This window comes from Parus major, chromosome 21, assembly GCF_001522545.3.
Source record: "Parus major isolate Abel chromosome 21, Parus_major1.1, whole genome shotgun sequence".
Taxonomy (NCBI): domain Eukaryota; kingdom Metazoa; phylum Chordata; class Aves; order Passeriformes; family Paridae; genus Parus; species Parus major.
The window spans coordinates 5,829,601-5,855,042 of NC_031789.1; the positions used below are offsets into that span (position 1 = coordinate 5,829,601).

Below are 25,442 nucleotides of genomic sequence, written 5' to 3' on the forward strand. Positions count from 1 at the left end.
ATGCGGTGAAGTCTTAACTCATCCCTCACTCCTGGAGTTTTATTTCATCCCTTGTGGGTGGGAGCTGAAGTTTCACCCCACAGTGATGCTGAGGTCTGTAGGTCAGAGCTTGGGGGGGTTTAGATGGGAAGCAGTGTCCCTAAAAAGGAAAAAAGGAACCATTTCAACCACAAATATTTGAGTTTTGCCAGTGGACAGAGCCTTTAGTGGCATTAAAATCATCCCAAGGTGACAAGGCTGCAGCTCCAGAGGAGCTGATGGAAGGGGATGAGGGGAAATGTCCACATTGGGTGAATTTTCAACACCATAAACCTTCTCTGTGGGGGGAAACCACCACTCACCTGCTCCAAAAGCAGCCTAAAGGACTGAATTTTGTATGTGAGATGGGGGAAAGAGGCACTGCATGAGCAGAACTCTCATCCAGGTCACTGGAGCAATGAACTACACCCCAACAGTGCAGCTCCCATCAAACAGAAATCTGGGTAAATAAATCAAATTGTGGCACCTCAACCTTGCAGGCAGGGAGGAATTAAAGTCACCCACGATGTGCACAATGTCCCCAAAGGGAGGCACTGAAAGCGCCGAAACAACAAAGGCTGGCGGTGCTTTCCAAAGGAAATGCTCAGTTCACACTTCCTCCCAAGAGCTGTTTATCTCAGGAAGTCAGAACTGCCCCAGATACATGAAATGTGAGAAAAGAACATAAGAAAAGAGGCAAAAACATTGATAAAAACATGAGGAAAGAGATGAAAACATGAGAAAAGACATGTGAAAAAGGCATGTGAAAAAACACAAAAAAATTATAAAAACATGAGTAAGGACAAAAAATGAGAAAAGAACATGCAAAAAGAGAAAAAACATGCTAAAAATATGAGAAATTACAAAAAACAAGAAAAACATGAGAAAAGAGAGATAAAAGCATGAGGAGAGAAAACCATGAAAACATGAGGAAAGAGAAAAAACTATACAAACATGAGAAAAAACAAAAAATGAGAAAACATGCAAAAAGAGAAAAAAATATGAAAAAAGAGACAAAAAATGATAAAAACATAAGAGACAAAAAACATGAGGTAAGAGACAAAAAAATTATAAAAGAACATGAGAAAAAAGAAAAAAAAAAGTGGTTTCATTTTAAGCCCCCAACCTCCTTTTTTTTGGACATTATTTCATTTACAAGCATACATGAAACATCAAAATTCCATTGGATTTGGAGTTGATTAAATAATTATATTTTTTCATGTAAATCTGTGGTTGTGTCTCTGAACTTTGGTGACTTGTGGGGTTTTTTTCCTGATTTTTTTTTTTATTTTGAAGCATCACTGTCACAATCTCCCCATGGAGGGGGTGCTCAAACTGAAAAGGACCAATAATGCCACAATATAAACAGGAAAAGAATGGAGAAGCCCCCAGAAAACGAGTATTTAATGAAGGACATCAAAATTGTTTGTACGTGGAGTTTGTGCAGGAATTCTCCGCTGAGGGTACAGAGAGCATCTCCTTTCATTTGTTGTCCTTCCATTATTTTTAACAGCTGCTTTGGGACGTAAAAACAAAAAATAACCCCCTCAATAGTTCTTTTTCCAGAGTTTTCCAGGTAATTTACTCCTTAACTCTAGCCTGGGCTGCTCAGTTGCTAAATTTGGGTTTTTATCAGACCAGAAACTGAAAAACAAGTGCAAAAAACTCAATTGCAGCTATTTCTGCACTGTGGTCGTTATAAAGGGGAGAGACCTGAGCCTGCAGCTTGTTGAAAACCCAAACAGGATTAAAATTTAGTACTTCTGTGCCCTGTAAAGACTAAAATAATAAATTGAGATAGAAATATAACTTACCAGAGCTCAGGTCTGAAGGGGGACGTTGAGGTCCCTGCTCAGCTGCTCTGGGGATCTGTCACTGCTGAGAAACCACAGGAAGCCACCAAGAGCTGGCTCTGAGACGTCCCCAAAATCGGGGAGGAAGCCCCAGGGGGGCTTTGGTGCTCCCCCAAAAATCCCCAGCACGAGGGAGGCACAAAAATACCCCTGGTGCCCCTCTGGAACCATCCCTGACCCACTCCCCGCTGGGCCTGGAGCTCCCTGGAGAGCCAGGGAATGCTGCCATTCCCATTTGCCAGGAAAATTCCAGGCTGGACACACAAATTAAGGTTTGGAACAGCTGGAAAGTCCCAGCTTCCCATACTGATCCAGCAAGGCTGAAGCAGGGAGCACAAACAGGCCCCAAACAGCACCAAGAGACCAGGACTGCTCCAAATCTGTGCTGGGAATTATTCCCTGCGGGATCAAAGAGCTCCAGGGGAGCCAGGAGTCTCCTGTCCCCTCTCTGGCCCTGAGCAGGGAGGTGTGAGGGGGAACTCCTGCCGCAGTCAGCCCCAGATTTGGGCCGAGTGTCCTCGGTCAGGGCCGCTCACTCAATCCCCATCCCAGATCCAGGGGGGCCCTCACAGGGGTCAGGAATTCCTGCTGCTCCCTCCAGCACAAAAACTGGGAATTTCTGGGGCCTCAAGAGCTCTGAGCAACTCTGTCTCTGCGATTTTCCCCCTCACAAACAGGAGATTGTTCTGGAGGTCACAGACACCCCAAATGCTTCCACTGCAGGAGGGTTTCACTTTGCAACTCAATGTTTTCACCTTTCCTGTATTCCTGCCATTCTTACTGTCATTTTCTAACCAAAACATGCCGAGATTCTGGTGTCATTCCTGAGGAAAAACCCCACAAGTCGCCCAATGTTTATTTTATTGCCTGGGCAAGCGGGCAGAGCTGAGTGGTTAAAATAAAATCAAGACAAATTTGAGCTCTCTGCTCCCTGCTGACGCCCTGGGAGAGTGACAACCCCACAAGGAGCTGAAGGATGAAGTCAAAGCCACTGGGAGATGGGGAGAGGAAAAACCTGAGCACTCCCAAAGGCTTTTCTGTAAACCCCTCATCAAACAAAGCCAGCTCACAAAGGGCTGGTGAGAACAAGAAATGCTGCGTTTTCTCCTCTGCTCTCAGCCTGCCTTCCTCCCACACACCCCACAGGAGGAAAAAACACCCCAGAATATCAAAACCACCCAGCCCCACTCCTTCGTCCTGCAGAGGCAGGCAGCAGAACTTCAGAGAGAAGCCAGAAGAAAGAGAGCAGCACAAAATGGTTCCTCCTTTTGCCCCCGGGCAGGCAGCCCCTGCAGCCACAGTCAATGGTTTTTATTGAGGCCGGGCTGTGCCACTTGGCCTGTTCCCACCCCAGAGCCACAAGAGTCCTTTCAGCTCAGCCCACAGAGCTCCTCTTCTGCCGGGGCACTCGGAGTGGCCAGATCTGAGAGGGGAGAAGAGAAAGAAAACATTGATTTAAAGGAAGAGCTGGCTCTGGAAGCACCTGACAGCACTTGAGATGTGCTTCACTTCCCCCCAGCTCCCTCCCCACTGGAAGGAGGGACAAAACCAGCAGCTGCCTTTGCAGGCCACGCTCAGAGCTGAATTCCTGCTCCTCTTTGTTCCTTCCCTTTCCCTTCTGGCTTCTTCCATCCCACCTGGGTGTCTGCTGAGCTGGGGAAGCTCTGAGGGTGGTGAAAAGTGCTTTGTATCCACATTTCCTGGGCTCTGGATCCATCACAGGCAGCTCAGTCCTTGCAGTTTGAACTCCTGCTGTCCCTGACAGGGATGTCCGGCTTCCATTTGCTATTTCTGCAAATCTGTCCCACTTTTTTAGGCTAAAAAAGCTCCAATTGTTCATCATCGAAAGGTTTTGGTAGGGAAAAAGCTCATCCCATTCCACACCTGCCATGGGCACCTCCCACTGTCCCAGGCTGCTCCAAGCCCAGTCCAACCTGGCCTGGGACCAGGATCAGGTGCTGCTAAATTAAGGTAATTTTTACATTAATCTAAACAAAAGGATGTTCTGCTCTGCCCTCCAGCCTCCACAATCCTCTCCTAAATTCCAAGGGAGAAGTGAGGGAACAGAACTGTGAGCTGCAGATCCCACAGGAGATTTGGGTTTTAGACACGGCCGGGGACAGGACAAGGATTTAAAGCATCATTCAAAGTCACTGACAACAGACATTCTCTCTCATTAACCTGCAAGGAAGAGGGAAAAATCCCCTATTTTTCCACATCAGCTGCTGCAAAGACCTCCACAGTCCCCCAAATTCCTGTGATCTTTAGGAGAGGATTCTGAAGGTCCCTCCCAGCTCTCTGCGGGGTGCTGCCGCTCCCTGGGATCCGATTCCCACGAAAGCCTTCACGCACCTGCCTGGCTGTACTCCACGGATTTCAGGAACAGCCCCGAGGCCGGGGCCATGGCGTAAGAGGGTAAAGCCCGGGCATCCTTCGCCTCCAGCAGCTCCTGGATGTGGTGAGGGGCCAACTTCCCCTGGCCCACGGCCACCAGAGCCCCGACCATCCTCCGCACCTGGGGAAGCACAGCACCCGCTCTGGGAGCTGCCCTCGGGCAGCAAATCCTGCTTTCAGTCAGCCAAGAATGCCCTGACCCTAGGTCTGAAGTGCCCCAAGCACAGCCTGGACTGCCACCACAGTCCCGCTGTGCCTTTGGCATCAAACACCTCCTCCAGGGAGCATTTTACCCCTTAGTCCCACCCCAGCAGCCACAGCCACCCCAAAATCTGCAAGAAAAGCTGGTTTTCCCCTTCCAGCAGGAACTGCAGGGCTGTGCTGACATTCTCAGCCTGCCTGCCACATGCAGGTGCATCTTCAGATGACCAAAGCTGGTGGGAAAGGAAAACAAACAGAAAAATTACACAATTTCCTTTAATTATTCCCTCCCTAAAACGAAAGACATTTAAAAAGTCTTTAAATCATCTCCAGCTGCACCGAAGTGCCTTGGAGCAAGTGCTGTCCTCGCCTGTGGGGAGGAGCTGAGCTCTGGGTGGTTGTTACAGAAACAGCAGCACTGAGGCAGCTCCTGGGCTCCCTGCAGGCCCCTCAAGCACCAGCAGTGCTGATCTCACCTGGGGCTGTGCTGGAACTTGGCTTTGTTTGGCTTTTCTCTCAGAAAAGCCAAAAAGGGGAAAAAAAATTCCCCCAGGAAGGGCGGCCCAGCAACGATGTGAGATTTCAGAGCTTCACAGCCCTCCCTCTGCTGTGGCAGCTTCCCCTCCCACCCTCCCTGCACAGAGATTCTGGAGCTGCTGGGTGGGCAGAGAGCTCACACTCAGTGCTCACCTTGCTCTCCTCAGCATCCTCCTGGCTAAAAAAACCCACTCCTGGCTAAAAAAAAATCCCTCCTGGCTAAAAAAAATCCCTCCTGGAGCCTCAGGAGCTGCTCCCTGACGGCTGCCAACACCACCTGCACCCCAAACTTGGTTCTTTGTCCCTAATCCTCCATTTCTAACTCTCCATTTCTAACTCTCTATTTCTAATTTTCCATCCTGAATTCTCCATCCCCAATTCTCCACCTCTGATCCTCCATCCACAACTCTCCATCTTAAATTCTCCACCTCCAAATCTCCATCCTCAATTCATTTCTAATTCTCATCCCCAATTCTCATCCCAAATTCTCATCCCAAATTCTCTACCTCCAATCCTCCATTTCAATTCTCATCCCCAATTCTCCACCCCCAATCCTCATCCCAAATTCTCCATTTCCAAATCTCCATTTTCAGTTCTCCATCCCAAATTCATTTCCCATTTTCCATCCCCAATTCCCCATCCCCAATTCTGCACCCCCAATTCTCCACCCTCACCTCTCCCTGTGTGGTGCCCACATCCATCCCTCATTTGGACTTTAACAAACATTCCCTCCATTCATGCCTTTCCAAACTCTCCAAAATCCTTCCTGCAGTGCTGGAATGAATCCCTGGGCTGAGTTTGTGACTCAATAATTTTAAAAAAGGATAAACCAAAGCCCACTGAGCAACATGGCTGTGCTTATCCCTTAAAAAATGTTCAAAACTCCAAGGTGTTTTTATCCAGAGGGAAATTCTGGGATCTTGGAGTGCCCAGAACTTCTCTCCAAGCAGCTCAAATCCTCCTGCTTTGTTATTTTATCCACTCTCACTAGAGGTCATTGCATGCCACCACTTCAGCTTTGAAGCCTCCACACAGGGAATTGGCCAGAAAAAAGCAGATTTCTGGCTCTCATCACAAATACCCGCAGGCTTGGTACCTCCATGTTTCAAAAAAATTCCCACATTCAGCTTTTGGGGTGATTTCCCCTTTTCCTCCAAGAAAAGCTCCCAGGTTGAGGTGAAATCAGGGGTTCAGATGTGGAATGGAGAGAAAAAGGGAAAAAGGTTGAGATGCTCAAACCCCATTCCTGCCCCAGCATCACCTGAGGTGAGTATCAGCAACTCCTGCTCCCTCTGCAGTGCCACTAATTGGAATTTCCCTTCTCATTTTTCCCTTTTTAAAGCTCTAAATGATTAAATTTGGATAGTAATAATTGTAACAATATTAATATTTTAACATTTAATATTAAAATATTAAAATAATTAGTATTATTAAACTATTATGATTACTATTAAAATTTAAAATACTAAAAGCACTATTTTCTTGTCACCTTGGCACCAAATCCCTTCCCATCAAGCCCTCCTCAAATTTGCTGTCCTTCCTTTGCTCCCCTGCCAGAGCTTCAGAGCTTTGCTTGGCACTGGATAAAAACCCACAAATTTGGGTTGTCAAAACATCAAAACAATTAAAAAATAGCTGCTTTCTGCTCCCACAAAACACCCCCTCTCCTCCAAAAAATAAACCTTCTCCTGCCTCTTCCCTGCTCCAGGGCCAGGAGAGCTGGGAATAATTCCTGAATTTGGGAAGAGCTGAGGGCACAGCAAACCACCAGGGGAATAATTTGGAATTATTTCCAAGAGAATCCAGGGGAGTTTCATGGCAGAGGGAGAATTCCTGCAGTTTGTGCAGAAAAAAAAAGTCTTTCTTTCCCCCCCCCCCAAAAAAAAGCCAGGAAGTGAAATTCCAGGCAGCTCCTCCTAGGCTTGAATCCACTGAGCTGAGCAAGAACATTAAAGAGAAGTTTTACCACTGCAAGGGCAGAGATGTGGCAAACACCATTTTCCCACCCTCTCATATGATTTTGTGAGGGTTTTAGGCACAAATTTAGGAAATTTTGGGTTTAATGGACTGAATGAAGAGCCCAGATCCTCATGCTGCTGATTCCAGGTCCCTGTGTCACACAACTGGAACATTGCTCAAATAATCCATTTTTAGAGTGGCAGCACTAAAATTAGGGTCTTGCAGCAGCTCCAGACAGTACCTGTCGGTAAAGGAAGGCTCTGCCCTTGACCTTCACCTCCCAGAACTCCAGTTCCCTAAAAAATAGCAAAAAAAAAATTTAAATCAAATTTCAAGTGGTTTTTAACACATAAGTCACAGGTGAATGAGAGTAATTAACCTGCAGTGCCCCAATTAAGCTGAAACAGCACCTGGGACACCTGACAGCTCCTTTGCTGGGACACAATTCTTTCCTAAAAATGGGAAAAAAATCTGATATTCCTATTAAATATCTAAAAACCCACAGACAAATAGTGTCACACATCAGAGAGGTCCACACAGGAATGAGCAGCACCTGCATCCCAAAATTTCACCCTCCCCAGTTAATAAAGGGAACAATAAGAGAGACACTGAAAAGGCAGTGGAGGGAGCAGCCCCAAGATGCTTTTCCCCAGAGTTATGGGTAAACCCCTGATTTTGGACATCCCTGGTGTGGAAGTTGGCAGCTCCTGCTGCCAGCTGGGAAAATGGAGAACTGGGGATTGGGGATGGGGAATTGGAAATGGGGAGTTTGGGGAGGAGAATTTGGGATGGAGAATTGGAAGTGAATTGGGGATGGGGAATTGGAAAGGGAGAACTGGAATGAGAAATGCAGAGATTGGGGTGGAGGATTTGGGATGGAGATTTGGGGGTGGGGAATTGGGGATGGAGAATTGGGGATGGAGAATTGGAAATGAACTGAGAATGGAGAACTGGGGATGGAGAATTAGAAATGGAATTGGAAACAGAGAATTGGAAATGGAGAATTGGAAATGGAGAATTTGGGATGGAGAACTGGAAATGAGGAGTTTCCATCACTTCCATCCAATCAAATGCCCCTCACACTGAGGCTGTGGCTCAACTCAGATCTGCTGCTTGGCTTAGAAGACATTTTTTCCCCAAAGAGCCAAATTCCCCCTCTCTCCAAACTGCATCCACCTCCTTTATCCCAGATTTTCCTGCTCCTGTTACATTAAAATCCATTAAGCTCCACAAGAAGGGTCAAAATCCTACACAAACAAATCCTGTAGGCTTTGAATGAGAACAACCCCCTTTTTTTTTTTTTTCAAGTGGGAAACTTGATTTTCCTGTCAATCTCACAGATGAAAAAATTCCAGCTGTGTTTTTTTCCAGCTGGCAGCAGAACCCAGCACCTTGCAGCGAATAAAAGATGCCAGGTGACAGAGTGGGCACATCCTGAGCATTCCAAAGCATTTTTGGGACACTCCACTCCACTTCCAGCGTTGCTCAGCAACTGGGAGTGATGGGAGGAATGGTTTCCATGCTCAGACAAGCGGTCAATTCAGAAAGGAAGGGGAGAACTGGGAAGAAAAGCTGCTTTATGTGACACAAAAATGCAGTTTATCCTTCTGTGATTCCTCCTTTGAGACAGAATTGAGGCTGAAAAAAAAAAAAGTTAGAAATTCTGTTTATGAGCTCTTTCCCCAACTCTTTAGGAACAGTTCATTCTCCTCCTGCAGTGAAAAAAATCAAAGTATTTGAGGGATATTTGCTGTTTTATTTGCAGCCCCATCACTGCAAATGTTCTCACAGGGAGATTTTTACAGATTAAAAGGAACCAGGACACTGTAATTTTAAAAAAGCCCTGAATAAATAAAGGAATAAAAGAGCCCTCACAACATTTAAATGTGACACAAAGCCCCAAACCCTACAATTTTTTCCCTTAAATTATGATTGTGGTTATTACCAAAGCATTCTAATGCTCCTCAGAGCCATCCCCTTCAGCCTAAACACTCCTTAAAAGTGAATTTATATCAATAAATTATAAAAATGACTCACTAGAAAACACAGGTTTGGCTTCATGCGTCACCAAAACCAAAAATACCCCAGCAGGAAGGAGCTTGGTGGGGTTTTTTCCCATTTTTTTTAGGGTTGCTTCCTCTCTCTGAGCTGCTCCTGGCCTCGTGTGGGATGGGATTGTGCTGCAAATTATGCAAAGAATGGCAATTTCCCTGTTTTCCATTAAAACCGAGGAATTAAAAAGCTTTTTAAATCTCAGATGACTGAACTGTGCTGGATTTGAAGGTCCACAAGGTGATTTCCAGGGGAGCTCAGGGCTCTGTCGCTTTCTGAAGGACAAAAAATTCCTGTGGATGAGGAATTTCCCAGTCCCCTGTGGCACTGAGCATCCTCCTTTCCCCATGGCAACAGCAGCTTTTAGCTCCAAGAAATGGGAAACTTCTCCAACTGCCCATTCCCACCTGGAATTCCTCAAATTTCCTGAATTACCTCTGTGTTTTGGCAACAACACCAGCAGGAAAAGCAGGAATTAGAATAAGATGGAAGGAGCTGGGAGGACCTGGAAGACCAGGAGAATTCAGGGCAAAGAGATCCCTGTGTTTCTCCAAATCCCTTCCAGTTTTGAGCTGAAAAATGGCAAAACGGGGAAGGAGCAGTGTTTGCAAACCACTTTTGAGGTCTGAGGTTTTGGAATGTGGCTCTTGATGTTCCAGCTCACAAATATCCAAATTTAATAGAGGATCCTTGGGAAAACCACCCAAAAAAGGGGGGTTTTCCCCAATTAGAAAGCACAAAAATGCAGTTTGAGATGGGTTTGTTTTCCAGCTGAGGCACAACAGAGAGAGAGAACACAAATATTGTGTTCAGGTGATAAATATCCATGATCTTTCTGGGAAAAAAACCTCCAGTTTCTGCTTAATTCAGCCACTTAATTTCAATACTTGCAAGACCTGGCCCTGAAAGAACCTGATCCTCAACTCTCTTTTTGTTTATGTAACGATTGAGGAATATTTGATTTCCCTTCATCAGCATCCCCTGGGAAGGCAGTGAGAGTCACTGGTTTGAACTGGGAGGGATCTGCAGCACTGGCCCAGGCCTTGGCTGGGTGGTTTTTCCTCTATTCCCAACTTTTAGGCAAAGAGGGGAAAAACCCCAATCCCTTGGCAGAGGTGGATTTTAGGCACCAGAAGGAGTGTAAATAGTGCAAAAGCACCTCCCAGGAGATGCTCCCTGCCAAATTCCACACTCCAGCTTGTCCCATCCAGCAGTTCCATGCTCAAACAGCTGGGGCAGCTTCCCTGCCCTCACTCCTGCTCATCTTTTTCCCCCAGGATTTTGAGGAACAAAAAGGAGGAGAAATGTCCTGTCCGAGCTGTCGCTCAGCACGACCCTCAGCACAGGGCAAGCAGGAAATCAATTCCCAAAAAAACCCCACTGGAAGCAGCTTTTAAGGAACAAGCTGAGCACCTGGGCTGTCACCTGTGCTCGTAGTGGTGGGACAGGAACCCAGGAGAGGGCTGGATTTCCAGCTGGAGCAGGGTCCTGATGGGGCTCTGGAACGCCGACTCGGAGTTGAGCGAGCGGAAGGTGCTGAAGTCGTGGGTTCCCAGCAGGAATTTTGCTGCTTCCCTCATTGCAGGGATGTCCAGGGGGCTGGAATCAAACAGAGAAGGTGGGATCAGGAGGTTGCGAAGGGCTCAAACCCCAGTAAATTAAGCCAGGCTCAAACCCCAGTAAATTAAGCCAGGCTCAAACCCCAAGGAATTACACCAGGCTCAAACCCCAAGGAATTACACCAGGCTCAAACACGACACACAAATTCCACACTGAAATGCATTTTCCAGCTCAGAATGGCCCAAACCACAAACCCAGAGGCCAAAATGACCGAAGCTCTGCAGGAATTCAAAGCCCCAGGCTCTTCCCAGACTTTTATCCCCTTGTGCTGCCCAGAACAGCCCCGCTCCATCAACTTGGCCCCAATTCCTGGCTGCCGAGAGAAGCAAAATGCTCTGCAGTGCATCAAAAAGGTGCTGCCAGGTAAGAAAAAAACCAAAATATCAAAGCCTGTGGTGGTTTTCCAGTCTTTAGATTTGAACAGCCAAAAAGGTGGAAACAGGAAGAAGCAGGAATGGGATGAGTGAGAGATGAAAATGCAGCCAAATCTTCAGATTTCTTCATTTGAAATATTTAGCTCTGATCAAAATAGAGTTCAGCAAAGGAATTCAGGCAGGTTTACTGATGAATTCGCTGATTTTTAGTATAGTTTTGCAAATTTCTCCTCCTAAGAGAAGCCTCAGCAGGTACACCTGAGTCCTGGCTTAAGGTTTTTAGGTTTGACCAGAAATCAAAATGTTTCTGAAGAAAAACAAGATGAGATTTTCCAGCATCATTCCATTTTTTTTTTTTAACAGGAAAAATAAACTGGATTGTTCAGGAAAAATACCCTGAACAGACTCCTAATCCCCCCACACTGATGGCTCCTAACTGGAAATTCAGACACCTACAGGAGGTTAATGTGAATTTTGCGGTGTCTGGACTCAAATGCTGCTTCCTAAAGCCTGAAATTAAGACACATTGTGGACATTTCATGTTTATTTAATTTCTGCCATTTCATATCTTTTCTCCCCCTTCCACAGCCCACAGAAAAGAAAGTCAGCACTTTAAAGTAAGGCCTTGTCATCTTCATTCCTCTCCTCAGGCAGCTGAAATGAGGACTTTTTTCCATGACCCACAATTGTTATTCCAATAGTGGTGATGGACTGACCACAGCTTTTTATAATGCCTAGAAAATATTTATATCAGTACAGCATAAATTAAAAGGGCAATAAATTAATTTCTGGGGTTGGTTTGCTTTTTCTTTTTTTTTCCTCACTGACTGTTCATCAAGCCCTAAAATCAGATTTTTTAATGGTACTGGGTTTGTTCTGCTTTCCTTGCAGATAAAAGCCTGAGCTGTTGTGTCTGGGTGGTTACTATAAGAAAAAAAAGTAAATATTCAGATACCCTGCTTTGTTTTTTGTATTCAGAGCCATTGGCTCTCCTTTTTCAAGCACACAAAGCACTCAGGGCATAGCAGAGGAGATTTTACAGAGGAGATTTTGGGGGAAATGAATGATAAAGGAATTCTGCTTTTCTCCCCCATTTTAAGTGTGTCACACCTAAAATTCTGATTTCATTTCTGCAGCACATAGAGATGGGCAAAAGGAAGGAAGGAAACTCAAGGAAAATGCTCATTCCTCCCATGGGCAGGGACACAAAACCCCTGCTGGATTCAGGGTTTCAGCAGAGCCAGCTGTGCTCAGCACAGGTGAGACAGAAAGAGCTTGGAGCTGGGAGCTCTCAGGGAATGGAACTCCAGGAATTTCCTCCTTGAAATCTTGTCAATAGGAATGGGCAATGAGGTCTTACAAGTGGGAACTATCCCCACAAAAACCAAGCCTGACGTGGAATCCCAGGATTGCTGAGGCTGGAAAATCCCTCCAGGATCAGAGTCCAGCCTGTGACCAATCCCTGTGACCTTGTCCCCAACCCAAAGCTCCAAGGATTCCTGGGACACCTCCAGGGATGGGCACTCCAAACCTCCCTGGACAGCAATTCCCATGTTTAACAACCCTTCCATGGGGAAATTCCTCCTGATGTCCAGCTTAAACCTCTGCTAGGACAGCTTGAGGCCATTCCCTCTTACCCTGGCCCTGCTCCCTGGGCCAACCAGAGCCCAACCTGGGGCTGTCCCCTTCTGTCAGGGACTTGTGCAGAGCCAGAAAATCCCCCCTGATCCCCCGCTTTTTCCCCTACCAGCCCCTCCCCACAGCACTGAATCCCTAATTTTCCTGGCTGAGGTGTCTCCCCAGGGAGATGGACTCACCCTCCTGCAGGAGCCCAGCAGAGATCCCGCTCGAACACTGGGATCTGGGAGTAGTGGGCACAGCCCAGCAGCAGCCGGTACAGGTAGGTCCTGGAGAGGGCACAGAAACGGGCGTGGAAGGTACTGGGCACTCTCTGGGCACTGAGGATGCTGTGAGACAGAGGGGACAGGTGACAGGGACACAAATTCCAAAGCTTTTCCATCGTCACCACACGGATGGGAGCTGGAATGTGCAGTGGGAGAAACCACACGTAGGATTGATGGGATATCACAGAAGTGTGGAATGTTTGGGTGAAAGGACATTAAAGGGACATTGAAGATCATCATTCCACCCCTGCCATGAGCAGGGACCTTCCACCATCCCAGGGTGTTCCAAGCTGGCTTTGGACACTTCCAGGGATTCAGGGGCAGCCACAGCTTCTCTGGGAATTCCATCCCAGGGCCTTGCCATCCTCACATGGAAGGATTCCTTCCCAGGATCCCATCTAAAGCCACTCTTTGGAAGTTTGAAGCCATTCCCCCTCGTCCTGTCACCACAGCCCCTGAGGAAACATCTCTCCTGAGGGTGATTCAACACCTGGGGACAATTTCCCCTCCTGCTTTCACAGATCCCGAACGGAGAGGGAAGAATTCCCAGGAGCAGCCCCCTCTGCTCACACCCCAAGGGAGCTCCTACAGCACATGGAGATGTTTAAAGGAGGCCACTTCCCTGTCACCTCCCCTCAGCACCTCCAGGGCTTTGTGCAGCCAGGAAAATCGAGGTGAACCCCAACATCAGTGAGGTGGGGTGTGAGTGAGTCCAGCAGAGCCCTCTCATCCCACAGGTGATTTACCAAAATATGGATATAATTGAGTATCAGTATCCAGCTATGATGGACAAAGACTCTTTAACTGATTAGGGTCACAGAGTGTGTGTTTATTGGTAGTGCTGATGGGCAGGGCCACCCCTTAATTCACACAGCCCTGACTACAGGTGAATACAGGCTTTATTTACTGAGATATTGAATACAAATACATATTCATAACCCAGTTACCACCCACTCTCTGCTTCTTATGCTAATTAGAAATAAAGCAATCAAGCATGTGTAGTTTGTCCTTCGAAATGGGTCGGTGGTCTTTTTATGAGTAGGGGTCATGGGAGGGAGGAAGGGATATGGCTCTTCCTCATTCGGACCTTTCTACCTTTTCAATCCAAAGTGACAGATGAACCCCTGGCCATGTTCCTAGTTTCATGTTTCCAGTCAGTTTCTGGTTTGCAATTGTCTTATGTTCTTGAAGTTCCTTACAAGATTTTACGTTTCTCATTATAAGCCCATCTGAACAAACATAAGGTTATAAAAACAATTAGTTATTGGCTAATGATTAGCTCCTAATTCTAGTAGTGCCTCTCTATTAAATTTAACAAGGATTAGTTTTTTTTATTAGAGTTAACAAATATTAGTTTTAATTAAGGCCTTAGCTGTTCTAATATCTTAATTTTTTCAAAATTTATGCTTCACAGGGACAGCCCCAAAAGCCATTCCCTGCATGTCCACTCATCTCCCTGACCCCGAGCTTCCCAGGCAGCTCAGCTTCCCTGTTTTCTTCTACAGCAGCAGGGAGAAAGTTCCCTGTTTCACCAAAGCAAAATCCACCACCACACACAGCCTGGGAGCCAGAAAGGAGAGCACAGAGGCTGCCAGACAAAATTCTCCCTGTCAAGGAAGGAAATGGAGCTTCCCTGAGTTCCTGCACTCTCCCAGAGTGTTCTCATGTGACTCTGCCTTATCTCAAAGTTCTGCTGCTCTCCATCCTGCAGAAAAAATCCAGCAGGGAGTCCCTGTCTAGAGCCACAAGCCCTGCAGGTGCTGCTTTAGAGACCTCTCCTTAGAAGGGAGTTTTTCTCCTGCTGTTTTGCCTTCCTGCCTTTGGAATTTAGTGAGGAGAAAGGAGCCAGGACAGTCAAAAAACCAGGACAGATTTGGGACCACAAATGTCTTTATTTACTTTAAAGAAGGTTGGTGCTCCGGGGATTTTTGCCAGCTCAAGTGCCTCTGGCTCACAGCCCTACCCTGGCTCAAACCACAGCGGGAGAAATGAAAGCTGAGCCACAAAGATTTGCAAAAACAAGCCCAGGAATTGCTCCACTGCTATAAACCATCAGGAGAAATGCAAACTCCATCCTCCAGGCCTGCAGTGGGGTTTGAAGCCAGGACCTCCAGCCTCCTCTAAACACAATGATAAAATTATTACATTTATTTCCCTCTGTCTGCATGTCTCCACAAGCACACAGTCTGTCTCGAGCTTCTTCTGTTAACACTTGTGTGGTTTTTATTAAATAACCATCCTTTCAGAAAGATTCTTTCAGAGAAGCCTATTTCTGCTCACATAATTCCTCAGTGCAGGCAGCTTTTCCTGTTGCAATTGTTTCTTTTAGAGAGGAATGGTTTTCCAGATTTTTCTTCAGCAGCTGCATTTCAGACCTTGCTGAGATTCCATTTTTAAAAGTAGGTGAATGATGGTAAATAAAGAACTGTGGTATTTTTTACCTTTCCAACAGAGCAAGGATTTTGAGATCAAAGGGGAAAAAAAAGCCCAAAGACATTTAACTAGAAATGGCAATGTATGAGACAAAAAATCATCCTGCTCTCTCCACAGACAACAGCACCTAAAAGCCAATTTGCAGGAGGTGGGAGGAATCCCAGCTCTGCCTTGTCACTCAGACAATTTTTACTGTGTGGTTACAAAACCAGAAACAGGAGGTGTGAGACTCCTACACTGCCAGTCCCACTGCAAGGACAGCAGAGTCCTCCTAAAATGACTCCAACTCTGAAACACTCTCTGATTTTTGGGGGATGGGATCCTTTCAAATGTGTTTTTAAGTTGAAGAGACTGAGCAGTGACCATAAAGAAGGTTTTTACTCAGCCAGCCTGGAATTCTGTTTCCCTTCCAAGCTCCATCCACAACAATGTGTTCTCACAAAGATCCCTCTCTCCTTCAGCCCCTGCTTGCAACCACATCAAAGTTCGGAGTTTTCAGCATGGGCAGAGAATTCCTCCTCCTGGCACAGGGATTTTTCCAGAGGGAGGGATGAGGGCTGAGGACGTGCAGGCTCAGGCCTGTCACCCTCTGCTTAATGGGAAGCAGATGAAGCAATTTTGGGAAGGTTCAGCCTTGGGGAGAAGGAAAAGCTGATAGAACACAGCTCTGCTCAGTTCATCATATCGCTCCCTCAAAGGTACCTGGAAGGCCTCAGAGAGAAACAGAACTTTCCCCACTGAGATCCCACTCCTGGCTCTTTCTGGAGATGCTCTCTGGCTCAGAGCTTCCTCCAGCAGCAAATCTGGCTGTTCTTGGATTGGTCAGTGCTGCTATCCCAAACCTGGCTGTGATTGTGGATCTGTCTGATGACCCATCAGCACTTTTAGCTCCCTAGGACAGCTTATTCCATTAAAACTTGAAAGTACAACTTCATTCCAGGCCTAAATTCAGGGAAGAAGGACTGAGATTCAGTGGTTGGTAACATAACAAATTGATGACTACAGTGGAACCCTTTGTCTGTAAAATCAGCTCCTAAACTGTTTTTAAGGAAGGAAACCAGAACTCTGACCCAACTCCATGTCCTCTGTGACTGCTACAACATCCAGAAATGGTTTGAACTTCCAGGTCCTGACCTGGTTTTCAGTCTGAGCAAAATGAACAACCTGAAAAACCCTGCACAAATTCTATTTGTGAAGATTTAATTTTTTTAATTGTGGAAAAAAATTGCCTCCAGCCCCACCCCACAGCAGCTGCTTTAGAGTCTTTCCACCCATGTCAGGGAAAATGAAATCTGTCAAGATACAGGAACTCACAGCTTGAGAGAGGGAATTTGCTCTGTGGCCTCTCACTGCAGGGGAATTGAACTGCTGCTTGAAGAGAAACTGGATTTGGAAGTGCCAAGCTGTCAATCTCTGTTATCCTGCTCATATCCCACCTCAGGATTGGGATGCAGGGCCTGCCCTGTCCCTGGGCTCTGTTGGAAAAGCAGGGAAATCAGAGCTGGCTTTTCTTAGTTACCCACTTTGCTTTAAGACCCAACCAACTCTGCAAATGTGTCCTGCAGCAGCACCTGAGCTGACATGGACAGCCAGGGATTGTCAGGATCAAAGGGAAAAGCCAGGCTGGCCTCACGATGTCCCCAGAACCGTCTGGGGACTGCCAAAGGAACTGCAAACACTGGGAAAGAGAGCAGGTCAAACAAGATAACTGACAGGCAGGAACTTTGTGCCTGCAGATGTGAGGCTCTCCCAGCGCCTTCCTGAGCTGACATTCCAGGGATTTCACTTCCTCTTCCCCTCCAGCCTCTGCTGGCTTGCCTGGAGCTAAAGGAACGCAGCTGCTGCACTGCAGATCCCCCAGACAAAACCACATTTCAATAAATGCAAAGCACCACTGCAGAAATGCTGCAGGAAAACACTGGGAAAGCCCATCCCGAGGCCAGGAGAGCTGCAGAGCAATTCCTGCATGGGATCCCAGTCACAGCATCCCTCCCACAGCAACAAATGCCAGGCCAGCAGTGCCTCACCACTCTCCTGGCCACCAGGAATTTGTCCCCTGGAGCCACTGGACGTGAGAGTCCCAGCAGCTGATCCTGCTGCTTGCATCACCCAGGAAGGGCTGATCCCTGCAGCCCATCCCTGATTCCTACAGGAGAAGGTCTGGAGCCAACTGGGCAGGGAATTCCTCATTCCTGGCACAGAGCAACACCTCCATCTACCCCTCCCTCCCTCAGACCCCAAATTGCTGGAGCCCCTGCCTGCTCAGAACTGGATTTGAGGTTCCTCAAGCTCTGGAGAAGTGGAATCCTCACTGGCAAAGCCAAGAGGAGATGCAAGGCTGATGTCAGGCTCCAAATCCCAGGCCTGGCTCTGTCAGCCTTTAGGCCAGGCCTTGTTTCACAAAGGAGAGATTAGGAAATAAAGCAGGGAGTGGACTTCTCAGTTGTGCTGCTGTTCCCACAACAGCCCTGATTTGGCTTTTAGCCCCAAAATCCCAATTTTTTTACTCCATCTACACTTGAACCATAAAAATGAACCTGTGGGGAAGGACACACAAAGTGACAGCTGACAGAGACCTTGGGAAGAAAAGCAAAGAACGTGAAATTCTGCCATCTTTTGAAACTTTCACGAGGTGTGGTGATTATTTCTGTAACTGAGGCAGAAACTGCTGGTTTCATGATCATTTCCTAGGTTTGATGCATAAATAAATTCTCCAAGGAGCAATAACTGAGAGCTGACACATTCATGGCAATTCCGAGGATCCAGCCCCTGTGTGGTGGCACCAAACTGCCACAGCTCCTCTTTTTTAGGGGAAAATACATCTTGTGCATGAAAACATCACTTCTGCATCTTCTCCTTCCCCCAAAAAAGCCAAAAGCAAGGATTTTTGCCTCTCCACCAACTCACCGGATGGGCTCAGGCCTGAGGTGGTAGTTGAGCCCCTGGACAAGCTGCTTGCCAGTGAAAGCTGCCTTGCCTGGAGCCCTCTGGATGTCCAGGTGGGCGGCGTTGGCCAGCGCGTGGACACCCGTGTCCGTCCGGCTGGAGATGTGGAACTTGATGGGAGCGCTGGGCCTCAGCTTCTGTGCTGCTTCCTGGAACCAACAGAAGGGGAAACTCAGCAAAAACATCCTCCTCCTGGCTAACCTCACCTCTGTGTTGCTCCCAGAGGAGTTTGGAGTTACTGTGGGTTGAAAAGAAGTGATGGAGAAGAGGCTGTTTGGGGGAATTTCTCCTAAAATCAGTGGTTTCTCAGCTTCTGCCCTGAAATCAACTCACACAGAGCATCCAAAATGCCATGAGAGCTTCCCTAGGTGCACAAAATAAAGTCAAAACTAACTACTCATCTCACTATCCTCTGCTTTGTGTCACATGAGCTTCCTTAAGTGCACAAAACCAAGTGAAAAAATATTCATCTCTTTACCCTCTGCTTTGTGTCATTGGGTGAGGGGGAAAATACACAGAGGATCACCCATTTCAGCTCATTTCAACCCAAGCCCCAGGCCCTCAGACAGAAAATCCAGTGAAAATTACTACAGGGAATAAGTGAAACATCTGAAAGGGTGAAAAACCACAAAAGAAGGCAGAAAACCAGAGGAATGACTCAAAATTTCCTTCTCCTTCCCATCCCCACTCCCGAGCACTGAACCCAGCAGTTTTTATTGCATTTTAATTTGGTACAAGAATAAATAAAGTTTGAATTGCTGACTCACAAATACCTTCCAGACTCCTTTTGGAGCCGTCAGGGTTCTGGGCTCTCTGAAATGTTCCATGAAAATGCACAGGGAGGCAGAGAAAGATGTAACCAAGCTGCAGGGAGAGGCCTGGGAAATAGAACCAAATGGATTTTTCCCTTCCTAATCCTTCCATTTGGAGTTCACATGTGGTTACAATTAACAGTGAAAAAACCTTTATTTATCACCCTCAAGCAGAGAGGAATGAAATCGTTTCCTGCAGCGGGCCTTGGCTTGTGCCTCAGCAATTTGTCTGAGAGCAGGAGCTGATTTTTAAGAGCAAAGCTTCTCCAGAGATGTTTGGGTTTTGTAGGCTCCTCCTTCCCTCTCTCCACCCTTTTCTCCCCCTCTTTCCTCAGCAGACAAAAAGCAGCCAGTGGAAACAAGAGTTGAGTGAGACAGCGGGAGAGAACATAGAAAACATCCTCTTTTTTTTGGCTCCAGGCTTGGGTGCAGCACTGCTTTGGATCCCTCAGTGCATCCCAGCTCCATGTGGATAATCAGGAACCAAGCTGGATCATCAGAACACTGCATTTCTCCACTGGAAATCAGAGTGGAGAGGAAAAGAGGAGCAGAGGCTCAAGTAAATCTGGTTATTTCCCCTGTTCAGCTCAGCCAGAAAATCCACAAAGGTGCAGGACTGGGGATTTTCTTTCCACAAATGGGATTTTCACAGCTGCCATTCTCCATCAGATTTTTCCCACCTTTCAGAGCATCCAAAGGAGGAATGTGACCATCAATGCCACAAGTAAATCTCACTTTGTGGAGCTCAAAACTTTGTGGATTTTTCCTCCAGCACAACAGGCACCCAAAAATACCACGATAATATTCTACCAACTGCTGCCTCCAGCTTGAATTTTAGTATTTCACTTCTTTTGGTTGGGATATAATCTCCTGAGAGTTTCTGAAGTGCTGAACTTCTCTTTGCAGGCAGCTAAGAAATAACCCCTTCACCTTTGCAAATATCTCCTATCTGAATATCCAAAGTCCTTTGAGCACTGAAGGTTTCCTCCTCTCATTCCTGTGTACTTTAATCTCTTAATATCTCCCACCCTGAATTTCAAAAAAGGTGCATTATTTACATGCAGGAATTGCTTGGATAGGGACCAGTTTTTCCTGCCCTTGCAGCAAAAACAAGCCCCTAAAACAGGCAGGGCTTTCATCTGAGGATCTCCAAAGGCTTCAGTGCTGTAAATCCAGATCCCCATCCTGTTTGGGATCATCTGTGGGTTCCCAGGGGGAAACTGAAGCAGGAGTTCAGCATTTCACCCAGCTAAAAAGAAATGAAGAAGAGAAAGGAATAAAGGAGCTGGGCTGTCCTGCGTGTGCTAAGAGTTCACAGCTCTCTGCTCCCTCCTTTAAGCCACAGGAAACATCTTTTTTTTTTCTTTAGCAGGTGCTGTAAACACTGAAATCTTGGCTTTGGCACCTGCTGGAGGCCTCTCACATCTCTGCATTCATCCTGATTTTTTCCACACAGCCACGTTCCTGGAGCAGCCAGCAGCATCCCAGAGTGCAAGTTTATCCCTCAGGCATGCCAGGGATGAGAGGAAAGCATTAATTGTGTTTAGCTGCTCTGTCCTGCTAACAGGCTTCATTCACTGAGCACTTCCATAGCTTGAATTACGCTGGAATTTCCACTGCTGGCTGCCAGAATGATATGGATCCACATTCCAGATTGCTTTTATTGCTCCCAGCTTAGTTTTCCTCTCGTGCTGGAGGGGCAGGAGGAAGAACAGGCCCACTGATGAACATCACCCACGGCAGAGGAGCAAAAGTTCATCCACTTCTCCTCCTGAAGTCTGAATAAAAAATAATAATAAAAAAATATCCTCCAGATTTTCCATCAACCTTTACAGGCATTGAGAATGTTTTGGAAAAACAAATTTCTCTTCCCCAGAAGCTGCATCGGTCATGGTTTCATCCTTTGGAACAGCTTCAGGCACAGGGGCTGCAATGCCCTGCCAGGGAGCTGCACAATTTATTAATTACAGTGTTATAATAATTAATAACATGCAAGCTTCTGGTTGCAAGTCATCACAGCCTCCCTGACTCACTGGGTGCTATATCAGCTGAAACTAATTAAAAATCCAGCTCATTTTCAGTTGGATAGATAAAATGGAAGTGAATGCCAGGAAGGATACGCTGAGAATGTGGATTTTGTTAGAAGAGAAGGTTTCCACAGCAATCTCTGACATCACTGGAATTATTATCAAAACAGAGGCTGAAGATGACAGTTCTCTTTGTTCGAATTTCTTGCTCTTTTTTTAAAGGCTGTGGGGAAGGAGGTTGTACCAGAGCTGCCTTGCATAGTAAGGAGCTGGTGTTTCTCCTTTCTCTTCTCTCCTGCTCCCTTTTCCCTTCATGAGGAACAATATCAGCCCTTAGCTCAAGGCTGCTGGCCAAAACAGGGTTTTGTGAGGGGAGGATGAGTTTGGGCAGAATTTCCCAGCAAATTGGGAAATGGAAGATGGTTCCAGGCTGGCCTGAGAGGGAAGGGAACTCTGTAGATCACAAGCAGGTGTTTTTTCACAAGTAACAGTGAAAGGTGAGATCTTTCTTTACAGCAGAGACTTTTCTAAGAATTGATACAGAGCCTGAAGCCCTGGATGTTAAAAGTTTCCACAAAGAACTGGAGGGAGCCAAATCACAGAGCTCCAACCTCCTCGTCAGGGGAAGCAAGGCCTGGAACTTGCTTTGGGCCCAAGTTGGGATTCCCAGTGCTCCAAGACTTGTCTCTGAGAAATAAAGTGTTGCCAGCAAAGCTCACCCCCCTCAAAGAGAGATGAAAAGCTCCTATAAGTATCTCTGGACTAAAAGAAGGCTCCATTTCCTCTGGACAGTCCCAGGGCTCTTTCACAGAGCAGCACCAAGGACTGAAAAGCTAAAAAAGCTTTGCAGTGACACAGGGTGACAAACAGCTGTTCAGCAACTCTCCCCCAGCACAAAACCAACCAGCCCATTCCCATTTCCACGAGACAAATGCTGAAACACCAAGTCTGCACCTCCCAGGTTATTTGCTTGCCTGGAACTGCAAACAAATGGCTGAACATCCTCAGAACATAATAAGGATCTCATTACAGCTTTAATTTTGCCCTTCCCTTCTGTTGCCTTCCTGGCTTTGGGGAAAGCAGTGAAGTTCGAGGCTGCAGAGAAAAGGAGGAAGGAAGAGAAATTCCTGCAGGCCCCAGAAGTTTTCTATTAAAGCTGCTTTAAGGCTCCCCACATGGTTCCAATAGACACAGCAGTGCCCAGCATCAATACCACCACATGAAAGCACCGAGCTGGCCTGCAAAGTGCTGATACTGGGAAAAGGCAACACCAAATAAGTTCATCTTTGTCTTTTTCTCCTCTTCTTTCCTCCTCTCATCACCCACCCTACCCATCTGCCTGCACAGACATCACTGGGATAATGCAGAACAACTGCTGGGCTCACCCCAAGTCCAGAGCCTGGGGCCCTGCATGGCTCAGAGGATGAGATAAATGGGGTAGAAAACCCTTTGGGGTTCTTCTTTCAGGCTCTGCACAGTATTTAGACACTTTCTCTGCCACAGTCTTGGGCAAGAAGCCACATGAATACACCCTGAGAACTCTGATTCCAGCAGTAATTCCTTGTACTTTCCTTTGGAGTGTTTGCAGCAGGAATTAATTCTCAGCCCATGGGGATGTGCTGGCCATGTCACTGGGGTGGGTCACCGAGGCTGCCCTGGACAGCTCTGTCCTTCACACCACCAGGGCTGCAGCCAGTGCACAGCAGAGTGTCCCACAGTGCTGCAGCTGGTGTTTTGGGTCAGACAGACTGACCACAAATGGGAGCTCAGTGACAAAATTAATGTGCGGGTGTGCTCTGACCTGCAGAAATCAGCTCAACAACCTCTTATCTTCCCAACAGGCACAAGCTTCATTTTGAACTCCATGATGCTTCCAAGACAAGAGAAGCAATTCAGTTTACTTTTGATTCCTGCCCTGCAGCAGACTCAGCAGCTGAACAGCAGCCTGTAATTAATTCACAGTTTTAATTCACAATTGGATTATGACCCATTTTCTATTTTTTACTCCTGGGTGTAAAAATGGGGTTTTTACACTCCTGTTCACACTCACTGCCAGCCCAAATACCACCTGGCATCCTCAAACCATTCCCAGGTCCAAGGGAATCCCTGGGAGCAGTGCAGGGATAACAGGATCATAACTTTTTTTTCCCCCTGGCATAATAGAACTCCAAAAACAATGGAAGCAGCACAGAACAATGGACATCCTGCTGTGCTTTGTTCTGAAAACCTCTGTCAGGGGCAGACTCCTCTCCTGGGAGCAGACAGCATCCAGCTGTGGAATCCATCAAGAAATTGGACACAAAGCAGAACTGAGGCAGTTTTAAGGACAAGGGGAGGCAAAGCCACAGGTCCTAACAAAGCTCAGGTGGGCCAGCACCCCAGCAGGGGCTCTCAGAGTCAGATCTGGGCTCAATATAATCTCATTGAAGGGTTCACAACTTTTTAAGGGCAGAATCTGTGTAATGGCGTCACTTTAAGTATTTTGTTTTGAACTTGACAGTGTTTAGCACTCTGCCAGTTTTATTGAGTGTCTGTCTCAATATTTATGCCTGGTAATTTCTGGAGCTGAACAATGTGACCCTAAAAGCTTCATTTCCATGACAACAGGACTAGCAAGGACCTACCTCCAAATAATTCTGGACTCCAACCAGGGCCTGATCACTCCTGGTCTCCATAACCCCACTGCAGAGCAAAACAAACATGATTTATTGATGTGTGTCAACATTCAGAGATTTGACAGAACCCACCAACAAATCCAGGACTTCCTGGATCTTCCCACGGAACTTGCAGGGACCAAACACTGAGGAATGGACGGGGAAAGTGCCTTATTGGTTATTAAACTTATTAAAATTAAAATTATTAAAATTAAAAGTGGTTCTTTTCAAGAAGGGATGTTGGAAATAAAATAATCCTTCAAATGTTCCTCTCTGGACTGGCCCTTGAGAAAGAGCTTGAGAGAAGAATAAGGCAGATAAATTAAATTTGTTTGAGAGAAAACCATTTTAGAGCCAGGAGTTGATTGCCAGTTGCAGGCCAGGACATGTGAATGTCATAAATTGACTAAAAGGCCACAAAGACTGTTTGTGATCAGCTTCCTGCCCTGCCACAGGCATCACTGCTGTCCACACAAGCTGCTGAAGGGCTGAGAAACATCCTGGCGCTAAGTCCAAACTACTCAGAGGGATTTAGGTCAGACCCCACAGTGACCCAGTGCAAACTGTGGGGTTTGGCACAGGCTGGGGTTGTGCTGTGACATCCTCAAGATGGGCACAGTTCCATCAGCTGGGGCTGCCCAAGTTCTCCCACACACCTGGAAATGGGAAAGGGCACAAATCTGCATGTGGGATGTTGGCAAGGGCTGGGGAAATGCAGCCTCGGGCATCCCGCAGAGAGCACAGCCCGGGGATCGCTTCCCTGCATCTCTGGGGCACCACAAACCACCTTCCCCACAGCCAACACCTTGCTCTGCCCTCCTGTCCCCAGCCTGAGAGAGATCTCCCTTCTCTGCCTGTTCCTGCCTTTTTTCCTCGCTGATTTTATGCTTGTACTGCCTGAACCATCCCTTCCCTCACACTCCTGTGCCCAGCAAGGTCCAGCTCGCTGCCTGCTCTCACCTGCTCAGCAAGGGATTCATCTCTCACCTGACATTGTTCTCACCCATCCCTCATCAAACTCTGCCCTCCCCAAACTCTGTCATCCCAAATTCTGCTCTACCCAAGCACTGTTCTCACCCATCCCTCCCCAAGCACTGTTCTCACCCATCCCTCCCCAAGCACTGTTCTCATCCATTCCTTCCCAAACTCTGCCCTGCCCAAACTCTGCTCTCCCTAATTCTGCTATCCCAAACTTTGCCCTCTCCAAACTCTATCCCCAAACTCTGCTCTCCCCAGTTCTGCTCTCCCCAAACACTGTTCTCATCCATTCCTCCGCAAGCTCTGCTCTCCAAATTCTGCCATTCCCAGCTCTGCCCTCTCCAAGCTCTAGCCCCAAGCCCTGCTCTCTCCCATCCCCCCCAGCGCTCGCGGCTCGGGGACAGCGGGGCACGTACCTGTACCTGGTGCCAAAGTACTGAAAGAACACCAGGTACCGGGCAGGGGCACAGATCATGGCTGGGGACAGGGCCCGGGACACAGCCGGGCACGGAGCGGGCCGGGCAGCACCGCCCCTTCCCCCGCCCGGCACCGCCGCTTCCGCCGCCCGCGGCACGGGGGGAGCGCGGAGAGAGCGGCTCGGGGAACCGGGATGGGCTGGGGGGAACCGGGATGGGAACCGGGATGGGATCGGGGGAACCGGGATGGGCTGGGAACCGGGA

General features: G+C 47.3%; 1 protein-coding gene across 1 annotated transcript; it reads right to left on the reverse strand.

Annotated features, from left to right (window-relative positions):
- Positions 1 to 18: 18 nt before the first annotated feature.
- On the reverse strand, positions 19 to 25,301 carry PUSL1 (pseudouridine synthase like 1). The gene is made up of 9 exons (XM_015648458.3): positions 25,179 to 25,301; positions 23,755 to 23,812; positions 18,253 to 18,440; positions 12,826 to 12,975; positions 10,440 to 10,613; positions 7,204 to 7,258; positions 4,224 to 4,386; positions 1,833 to 3,294; positions 19 to 139 (listed from the first exon to the last, which is right to left on the reverse strand). The coding sequence occupies exons 1-8, from the start codon at positions 25,235 to 25,237 to the stop codon at positions 3,242 to 3,244; spliced, it is 900 nt and encodes a 299-aa protein (XP_015503944.1). The 5' UTR covers positions 25,238 to 25,301; the 3' UTR covers positions 19 to 139; positions 1,833 to 3,241.
- Between the last annotated feature and the right edge of the window lie 141 nt (positions 25,302 to 25,442).

What these genes read in the sequence shown, in the direction of transcription:
- PUSL1 (XM_015648458.3), bottom strand. Translation starts at nt 25,237, where the DNA reads ATGATCTGTGCCCCTGCCCGGTACCTGGTGTTCTTTCAGTACTTTGGC. An exon ending in TACTTTGGCACCAGGTACAG is followed by an intron (nt 23,813 to 25,178) that starts GTACGTGCCCCG and finishes TTTGCTCTGCAG; the next exon opens with TGGGGTTATGGAGACCAGGA. An exon ending in GAGCCTTCCTTTACCGACAG is followed by an intron (nt 4,387 to 7,203) that starts GTACTGTCTGGA and finishes GTGCTTCCCCAG; the next exon opens with GTGCGGAGGATGGTCGGGGC.